At 42.8% G+C, this 10724-nt stretch overlaps 1 gene segment (V, D, J or C); it reads right to left on the minus strand.

Moving 5' to 3' along the window:
• Positions 1 to 1432: 1432 nt before the first annotated feature.
• Positions 1433 to 4426, minus strand: LOC103266195. The segment is given in 4 exon segments: positions 1433 to 1464; positions 1626 to 1633; positions 3732 to 4035; positions 4315 to 4426. Coding segments are annotated over 4 exon segments (393 nt in total).
• Between the last annotated feature and the right edge of the window lie 6298 nt (positions 4427 to 10724).

Consider the following 10724-nt stretch of genomic DNA (forward strand, 5'->3'; position numbering starts at 1 on the left):
GTCTTCCAAGTAGCTGGAACTACAGGAGCGCGCTACCACACCCAGCTAATTTTTTATTTATTGTAGAAATGAGGTCTTGCCAAGTTGCCCAGGCGGGTCTTGAACCCGCGGGCTCAGGCAATCCACTCACCTCAGCCTCCCAAGGCGCAGGATTATAGGCTGAGCCACCGAGTCCGACTTTTTAAAATTTTTTTATTTTTGGTATACATAGTATTAGGAACATAGCAGATTCATCAACATTGAACAGGCTTTTGCAAATAACGGACGTGAAAGGGGGCAAACAGTGCCCCCTTCAGGTGAAAGAGATATTTACTTAGGAAATTCCTACAATTTATTCCTGTACATGAAAAGAACTTGGCTTAGTCAAGAAATGTGACTGGGTGAGGTGGCTCACATCTGTAATTTCAGCTCTTTGGGAGGCCGAGGCGGGAGGATTACTTGAGCCCAGGAGTTTGAGACCAGCTTAGACACATAACAAAACCTCCTCTCTACCAAAAATAGAAATAAAAATAAAAAATAAAATTAGCCAGGCATAGTGGCACATGCCTGTAGTCCCAGCTACTTGGGAGGCTGATGCAGGTGGATCGCCTGAGCACAGGAGGTCAAGGCTGCATTGAGCTGGGGTCGTGTCACTGCACTGTTGTGCCTGGGTGACAGAGTGAGACCCTGAAAAAATAAAGTCTGTTCTGTTTATATGAATTTCAGGTTTCTATTTACACTAAATCAAAAGACCTCGAGGTTTAAAATGTACCTTGTCCCTTCCTTCCTCACTTTTTTTCTTAAATTCTACCCTTTGGCATGTCATATCTCTTCAAAAAGCCTGTTTCTTCCACTTGATATTCTTTCAGACATATAGAATAATTATTATCTAAATTTTAAGCATAACCTTAGGGTTTTAACAGCACTTATTATGTGTCTAACACTGTGCCAAGAACAGTGAGGAATGCCAAGGGTACAAGGTAAACTCCATCTGCGTAGAGACTGTAATGTATTTAGGGAGGAAGAATAAGGACCTCAAAACAATAGCAAATGCCTCAAGAAGGTATGTCACTAGGAGTCAAATTGTTTGGTTCAGATTCAATACTATATGACATTGGAAGAGAAGGAATCAAATAATTCTTTGATTATAAGAGAAGAACCCTAGGAGGGAAGATAGTTTTCTGATGGGCATTATAGGATTAGTGCAGTTTAGCGTCTGAAATATGCATAAAAGGAAAATCTGGGTGGGTGGAACAACTGGTAAGGAAATTCCAGAGTCAGCAATGAGCTTGTGGTGCTGATGGGTCAGCATGGAGAATAAACTGCTGGAAGAGGGTGTATTTTGGGAAGAACTATGAATGAGGTTTAAATAGGTCCTAGTTCCCAGGGAAAGAATGGGTCTCTACTACTTAAGAGGGTGAGCAGATTTGGGGGAGGGAGCAATGAGAGACAGTTAAAAGAGTTTAGACTTGGCAAGTAAAATTTCTGAGCAATGAAAAAAAAAACATGGTCACATATCTGCAGAGAATGAAGTCTAGTAAATGTGATCTGCCTCATCTTCTTTTGAAAAAATAAGGAGATTTCTTTATGATTAATCACTCAAGTATCTACCTGCCTGTATCAGAAATCAGCCCAGTAAGGTTCACCTTGAATTCTCCTCAGTTCTGTCTCTATTTAATTTTCAAAAAACTTCTGTATTAGTGTGCTTTCCCCTCAAAGTAGAGCCTGAAGTTAGGACTCAGGTGAAGGTTGTTATTTAGGAAGAGCTCTTAGGAAGCGGAAGTGAGGAAGCAGGTAGAGTGATGCTGGGGCTTAATTCTGCCAGGATCTCCCAGAAGAATGCAGGATGCTTCCCAGAATTATCTGCTTAAAAGACACAAAGTGAATGCATTTATCCACTGGCTCTCTTTCCCCATTGTTTGGTGCTTGCCAGCAGTAGTGGTAATTCCCCTGTACTTTCAGGCTGAGATGCCCACAGCCCGAGGTGTCAGAGAAGGCCCTGAGGTAGGTATTTTTAAAAAATACACAGAGTATGCTTAATGTTGCATGTTATCAGCTTGAAGTGAGTATGAGATCCCCTAGAACTGTCTACCACAGCTCTGGCTGAAATCAGAGCTAGGTATTCGGATGAGACAACAAGGAACAAGTGATATTTTTCACAGTCCTCTCTTTGTACTACTCAGATGCATGTTCACCCTATATCATTTCTACCGTGTCACTGAGTCTTCAAGGTTGTGGCTGACTACAATCTCTTTAAAACACTTAATACAGAAAGGTTGCATAACACAAGCTTCAGTTCTTCACACCCTCCTTGCTGGGGTCTCATTTCTTGGCCACTTTTCCCATTTCAGACCTTGTTGCTATAACTGCCATCTGCTGCTTTTATTAGGCATGAAAACACCAGGAGATACCAGTATGAAGCACTTAAGTTCCAGACACATTCTTCCCCACATTCATTGTGTCATTACAACCTGGTGCTTTGTGATAATCAGGGTCAATTACCCCTCCCAGTCTAATAACTCCTCTCTGCTGCTGAACCATTGGCACAGGGAGTTCAGAGTGACCCAGGTAGCAGTCACAACTTCAGGTTAGAATCCCTGATGGTAGCATCCTTCCTCTAGGAACCAGGACCTCGAATCCAGCAGAGCCTAGGGTTGTGGGAAAGAAAAACACAAATTCTGAAAATGAGTTACAGGGCATAATGAGACTCTATTCTACTTCCATCTCTTGGTGTCTAAACTTCCCACAGTATCATGTATCAGCCCCCGTAGTTTAACGAATGTTATCACTTCTTGAAGGACAGCATTCCAATCACTGAGGTGTTTACCCTTGAGCTGGCTCCTCAGTGGAACATTTCACAGGCTGTTCCATTCCTCTTCTAGGTCCTCTAACCTAATACTGTGGTCCTAACTCATCTAAGTGTATGACGGGCCCAGTGCATTTCCTTCCTGGTTATGCCCTTACTGTTACACCTGCTGTGTTTTAAAATGGGTGCCTTGTGAATGAGAAGATGCAGTTTTGGACTGAATGGACAATTAAAATACAAGCAATAATAAAATGGAAAAAGATGAAAATTCCTGGTCTGAGTTCCCAGGCAAATTGTAAAGATTCTCTGTACTGAGAAAATTCTTAGGAAGTCTGGACTGTCATGTGCACCTTAGCTCTGAGGGTCAAATGCAATAGTACCATGAAGGCCCTTTGTAAAACTGGATATCACTGCACATGCCGTTATCTTTACTGTTAGTTTAAGGATTGAAACTTGCAGACTTCAATCTTCTATTTCTTTTTCTTTTTTTTTTTTTTGAGCCGGGGTCTCACTCTGTTACCCAAGCTGGAGTGCTGTGGCATGACCATGGCTCACCCACTATAGCCTTAAACTCCCAGGCTCAGGTGATCCTTTTGCCTTAGCCTCTCAAGTAGCTAGAACTACAGGCACATGCCACCATGTCTGGTTTTTTTTTTTTTTGTGGAGACCCATTGTTATGTTGTCCAGGCTTATCTTGAACTCCTGGGCTCAAGCAATCCTCCCACCTCAGCCTCCCAAAGTACTGGGATTACATGCATAAACCATCAAGCCTTGCTCATGTTTCTGCTTCTCATAGTCAGCTAGGAGGAGCTTTTATTCCTAAGAGAAGTCAGTGATTTTCTATACCTGTTACCCCATCACTTCCCCTGCCCCACACCATTCCCCAACCTTGCACAGGTTCTGAGGTCTGAGGTTTCTGTAAGCCTCTCCCTGTTGCTCTGCTCACTGTGTGCTCAAATAAGCACAGAAGTACATCGCGGCATCCCCTAGCTGTGACTCTGAGATCTTGAGACTGAAGGATTTGGCTGCTTTCTGGAAGTTCACAGAGAAGCGATTCTCCGTTGCATTCTGTTGCTTATAAGCTTCTTGGCGAATAATGGGAATCATCTGCCTGCTGGGAGGCTGTTTGTACCAGAACAAATAATAATTACTGTCGCTAGTGTCGTATAGGCAATTCAGGGTCACAGTCTCTGCCTCCTGCACAGACATCTCTGGTTGAGACTGAGAGACTGTCTGGGCTATGCTGGGTTCTGTGGGAAAGAGAAGAGAAAGGACTTCAGTGGAGTATCATGTCAGAGAGAGAGAGAGAGAGAGAGAGAGACAGACAGACAGACAGACAGACACAGACAAACTCACAGGTTGGTTCCCCACCCACCTTTCTTTTTGATTCAGGCCCCAGGCAATGTATTCCTACTTTCTACCTCCAGTAACTGGACTTTAAGAGGCAGTGCAGTTCCTTTTCTATTATTCTCTGTTGCTTCCCAGTCCCATTAGATGCCTCTGTAAATAAAGACCTACGTGTTTCTTACCCAAACAGGTGGAAACCGCGATTGCCCACAGCCAGCTCACAAGTGTCATGCTGTCAGCACTCCCCTGCAGGGTGAAACGTCTCCTGCTTCTGATCTGGGTTCTCCTCTGTGCATGGTGACAACTCTCCTTCAAGGCAGGAAATGCTATGGCAGGTGGGTAGGCAACCGTGTCTCAGTGAGCAAAGCTTTTCCAATACTTCTTGGTCTCTTTTTCAGAAAATGGGTCTTTGGTTATAATTTCAAATGGAAATAAAAAATGTTTTCTGAGTGTTTTTAGTGTAAGATGAAATTAAAGAGGAAACAGAACTGGCAAGTTTGTTTTTGATAAGACCTGATCTTGGAGAGGAGAGTGTGACCCAGAATGGTGAGCAGAAGCAGCTGATTCCATTCACAACCATGGCAAACTCTGTGATTTCCCTTTTCTTCTTTAAATAAAAATGACAAAGCAAATTTGATAAAATGTAAACACTTAATTGTGGGTAATAAGAATATCCCTGTTATATCAATGCCATCCTTTTTTTTTTGTTGCATTTTTACAAAATTTCAAAGAATTAGAAAAAGATATGTTTGTGACTAGAAAGAGCACTGACTGAATTTAAAGATAAGTAAAAGAACACATAGTGTCTACTTGTGCTTATCTTCTACATGGATTTGGAGTCTCACTCTGTTGCCCAGACTGGAGTGCAGTGACCAATCCTGACCACCGCAGCCTTGACCTGCTGGGCTCCGGCGATCCTTCCGCCTCAGCCTTCCAAGTAGCCGGAATTACAGGCATGGCCTACCACGCCCGACTGATTTTTTGATTTATTGTAGAGATGAAGTCTCGCTGCCCAGGCGGGTCTCAAACCTGTGGGCTCAGGCAATCCACTCACCTCAGCCTCCCAAAGGCGCCGGATGGATTTTTAAAGGATTTTAAAATCCTTTGTTTATGCTATGTCAAGAAGATCAGAAATAACTATTGCAGAAGCTCTCATCAGTACTAAATTGCCTCAAACAATTTAGATTTAGATTTATATTAAAATTGGTCTCATCACTCCTATTCCACTTTGGAAAAATATTGTGAGCAAAGAAAAAGTAAAAACTTTACTCTGGAGAGGCCAGCACATTGGTTCATGCCTGTAATCTCAGCACTCTGAGAGGCCAGGGAAGGAGGACTGCTTGAGCCTAAGCATTCCAGACCAGCCAGGCAACATAGCAAAACCTCATCTTACAAAAAATAAAGAAATCAGATGGGCATGGTGGCACATGCCTGTAGTTCCAGCTACTTGGGAGGCTGAGGCAGAAGGATTGCCTGAGCCCAGGAGGTTGAGGCTGTGGTAGGCTGTGATTGTGCCACTGCATTCCAGGCAGGGTGACAGAGCGGTACTGCAATTCAAAAATTTTTTGAAAAATAGAAATAATAAAAATAAAAACGTTACTCTGATTTCTTAGAATGTTGCATTACCAGAGGGAGTGATAAGGATCCTTATGCAATTCCAGAGTTGGAGTCCCCAAGCTGAGTGTATGAATGAGGTCCCTGTTACATATTGGGTGCTGTCTGAGGAACATGGGTTCTCTGAAACAGAGGTGGGTGACTGAGTGTCCCTACTCAGAGAGATGTGCAGGGAGTTGTGAGCATTGGGGCCAGCCCTGAGTGAGGCTGCTAAAATTCCTTTGTGGCAAAGCTCAGTTTGGTAGTGATGGAAGAAGGAACACCAAAATTTCTTCTAGATCATCTTCATCCTTGTCTCATGACTTGAACTTGGTTTTGGATTCCTTAAAGTCAACTTGAACACAAGGATTTGTATGTAAGTTGTTTATTGTAGGTGATTCTAGGAAACATTGATAGAAAGTTCATCAGTGAAGGAAAGAAGCCAGTACAAGGTGTGCAGTCAGGATAGTCGCCACCATGGGCAATTGAAGCTCACTCCAGCTGGGTAACTCTGGGAAATGAAATAGTGTACGCTTTGGAGTTATCCCAAATGAGACACGGAGAAACTAGAGTTATCATCTATAACTCATTCATCACTGACGGAGGACTGCTTTGGGGGCACAAACCTTTGTCATTCCTGGCTTGCTTTGCACACCCTCCACATTGCTCCCATGACCGGAAAGTAGTCTTCAGGGTTGCTAGGATTTTTAGCAAGTAGTATTAATGTGTTGCTGTGACTTCCAAGGGAATATGGGTGAGGCACCTACAGCATCTTTATAATTCATTCCTTGCCTTACTCAGATCCACTTGTGCTCTGTGTTAAGTCCACTCAGATCTCTAGTTTTATTTTTAAGACAACAAGAGAGTTAGTGGGACAAGTTACACTTGCTATAGTTGATTCCACGGTATAATTTATACTTATAATCTTCCTTCCTCTGCCTTCTGTACCATCCTTTCTTGATTCCCCTCACCTTAGGCTAATATTTCTACTAGTCTAGATTCTTTTCCAGGAGGGAGATAACCTAGACCTTTATCTTTGAGGAATCTAAGCACCTGGATATTCTGCTCTTATCAGGCCACTGTTGGACGATTATTTGTTTATGGTAATTACTGACATGAAAGTGTTAAAAGTCACCCCAGTGAATCCCCTGAATTTAAGACATATTTTCCAAGCTCTCATTAGGTAGCCACAGCTCTAAAGTTTCCTGATAGTTAGGATCAATTGTCCCTGCCAGTGCAGTTCACTTCTTTCTTAGCCTCCTGGTTTACTGGCATGAGGATCCCCAAATTCCTAGGTAGTATATGTAACTTTAGGTTTGGTAAAAAAAGTTTCTGTTTCCCTAGTATGTTTTCCCCTCCAGGGGAGCCTACAGTCATAAGAACAAGAAAGCACAAAAGTCGATCACTAAAAGTGGGAGTTAGTCCTTCTTTTCCACCCCTTGGTTCTCTGGCTCATATATTTTATGTAACAGGGACAGAGTACTATCTTAAAGAATGCTTTTCAGAGTCTCAGAGTGCACCAGTATACGGAGTTATCCCAAATGAGACACGGAGAAACACAAATGAGTTATCATCCATAGCTCATCATTCATGGAGGACTGCTGATGGAGGACTGATGGAGGACTGCTTTGGGGGCACTAACCTTTGTCATTCCTGGCTTGCTTTGCACATCCTCCACATTGCTCCCATGACCAGAAAGTAGTCTTCAGGGTTGCTAGGATTTTTAGCAAGTAGTATTTGGGATAACTCCCTATACTGGTGCTTTACCTGAGCTTTAAGTGGTCATCCCAAAGTACTAGCAGGCTAGTGGTTTGTGTTGAATATGCGGTAGGATCAGTCTACCCCATGGTCACATGTCCATTGTCATACCTTCTCTCTATAAAGTGAGTCTTTCCATGCAAGGAGTGTGAGATCCATTGATGATCATAATGAGCAATGACTCTGAGCCCTCAGTTCATGTGGCTGTGTGTGATGCCACAAAAGAGAAGACACACCCACAGAATATGTATTAATAAGAAAAAATTCCCGATACCTCCAGGGTGGAAGTGATCCAGTGTAATCAACTTGCCAAGTGTGTGTGGGTTTCCTTGAGGGATGATTCCATATTGGTAGCTCATAGTTGTATCTACTGCTGACAGAGTGCTATTTGTCAGCAGAAGTAGCTAAATCTGTCTTAGCAAGAGAAAATTCATGCTTCTGGGTTTATGGAAAAACTTGATTCTGTCACCTAGGCTTGTCCATTCATAGGTCTGTAGTTCAAGCACTGAAATGGACAAGGAAGGACATCCTCTGCCTGGTTGACGTCCTCTGCAAGATCATCTTGTTTCAGCACTTCCTCTGTAGTGGGTGCTCTTTTGTGGGTATTGACATGAGACACAATGCTCAAAACAGCTTGTGCCTACACTCACTGCTCCTTCAGTTCATGGTCATCTCTAAATGTGACTCACCCCCCTCCAACCCTGCCTGCTCAGGGTTCTGATCCTAGAAAAGAGCAGGATGCTGGACTCACTGTTTATAACCTCTGGTTATACTCCTTGTCTTTGTCTCTGGCTGGTTGAGTTTTTACCTCTGTATGGAAGAACCAGGTTTTCTGTCATATTGTGTATTCTTTTTACTCTTCCTTTATAAACTGTGTACCATTTTCCCTCAGATTTTGATATTTGATCTTCTAAGCCAATCTTCTTGGAATGTTAAAATTCATTTTCTTCACTACTGAATTTTGATGGCCATGGCTTTCAAGGTTTAGTATTTCCTATATTTCTGTAAAAGTCTACAAAGGAGCTCAAAAGCAAGAATTTTACTCTGTTCTGTCTTTGTTCTTTGTGCTCTCTCCTTTCTGATATTATGCCTCAAGTTTTTAAACTAGTTTGAACACAGTAAGGGCCTCACACTGAGAAACAAAATACTTCAGAAATATTTGGAAATATCTCTCTGCATATGGTCTTCAAATGAAATGTCTGACATTATGTTATAAAAAAGCGTTTCATATTTCCCTTTGCTCACATCAAAGTTAGAGTAGGTGCCCCAGGGCCCTTACAAAAAAATGTGTTTGGGCCCTTCAGCGAGGTTTAGGTACAGGGTGCAGGTGCCTGAGGAGCACTGTGTACTCGCTGCACAGAAGAAGACTCTTGAGTCATGGAGCTGGGAATCCTGAACATGCAGGGAAAAGTGCTGGGCTCCTTTATTAAGCCTGGCTGTCAATCTTCCGCTGATCTTCTCTCTCACATTTGATCTCATTTGTATCAGGGAGATGAGGCCTTCCTGAGGATCTTGCCTAAACCACTGGAAGAAATCTGAAGCGCTGTCTCTGTAACTGCAGTTCAGTGTGAAGCTGTCGCCTTCCTTGACTTTCAGAGAAGAAGGGCTCTGTTCCACTGGTGGCTGTCCATTCGACCCTGCTCAGGAGGAATAGAACGTTGTCATATACATACTGTTTGCTTATTGTATTTTTGCTTAGAATTTTAAAAATTAAAAAATTGTTTTACATTGCTTGGAGTAGATCCCTCTAGATTTCCATGCTGGGGCTGTCCCCGCTCTCTATTGCTTGCTCCCTTCCTCCCCTCCTTCCTCCTCCCCCACTCACAGGTCAGCTGCACACACAGGAGCAACAGTGAAGGGCCCAGGAAAGTTTCCATTCTTTCTTTCTCCTGGATCCTCTGCAGATTCAGTTTGGAAATGTGGAATTGACCATGCTCAATGGTCCTAGTTCACTGTTCTAGATTCTTCTGGTTCTTTTGGTTTGGAAGCCCCCCGCCCCAGAGATCATCATTCTGTTTTCACAGCCAATCAAAACATCACTGTCACATTCAACATATTGTTAAATGCCCTGCCTCCTGCTCTGCTCCCTTCACCTTGTTCTAGTTTCTGGTAGTGCCTTTGTCAGTGGAAGCACTGCCCCCATGTGGTCTGAACTGTTTATTAATTTTTTTTAAATCCTGAATTGTACCCCACATCTTTAAAATAAAAATAAATAGCCTGAGCCCGCAGGTTCGAGACCCGCCTGGGCAACTTGGCGAGACCTCATCTCTACGATGAATAAAAAAATTAGCCGGGTGTGGTAGCACGTGCCTGTAGTTCCAGCTACTTGGAAGGCTGAGGCGGAAGGATCGCTGGAGCCCAGCAAGTTGAGGCTGCGATGGCCAGGAGCGTGCCACTGCACTCCAGTCTGGGTGACAGAGTGAGACTCCAGTTCAAAATAAAATAAAATGAAATTAAATAAATAAATAAATAAAATATATTTTTTCATTTCTCCCTTAACACAAAGTTGCTCACTATGTTAAATTAAAGGTAGACAGAACACACAGAGTGACAAATGCAAACAAAAAGGAAAGAAAACAAACATAGTGTTAAAATGTTCTCCAGTGAAGACTATGAATATTCTTAATACCGGAAACTCCCTTCCTCACTTTCTTCACCTTTAATGGAGATCTATGCTGGCCCTTTGCCTTTGTGACACAACTACATTCTGAGGGCTATAACATGTTGAAAGATTCTTTCTCTCAATTAATTATTTTCCTGCCAGAGTATTAGTCTATCTCTCGATATGAATACCTTTAAGTTAATTCAACGAGTTAGACCTTTTCCAAATTCTTGCTAAAAAGACAAAGGAATATCCTTTTTAAAAAATATGCTCTCCCCGCTTGGGCAACTTGGTGAGACAATCTCTACAATAAAATAAAAAATTAGCTGGGCATGGTAGCGCGCGCCTGTAGCTCCAGCTACTTGGAAGGCTGAGGCGGAAGGATTGCCGGAGCCCAGCTGGTCAAAGCTGCGGTGGCCGGGAGCGGCCACTGCACTCCAATCTGGGTGGCAGAGTGAGACTCCAACTCAAAAAAAAAAATGTTCTCAGATGTGACAAAGCAGCCTGGTATCTAGCTAACTCTGAACACATATAAGTGCTTCCTATGTTTAGATCTGGGCACCCAGACTCTGGTGATTTCTTGTGTTCTGCACATTTGTTTTCTAAGACTCTGTTCTATGGTCATATATATTAAATTGT

This window comes from Carlito syrichta, unplaced genomic scaffold, assembly GCF_000164805.1.
Source record: "Carlito syrichta isolate Samal-C Ts95f unplaced genomic scaffold, Tarsius_syrichta-2.0.1 Scaffold307064, whole genome shotgun sequence".
Classification (NCBI taxonomy): domain Eukaryota; kingdom Metazoa; phylum Chordata; class Mammalia; order Primates; family Tarsiidae; genus Carlito; species Carlito syrichta.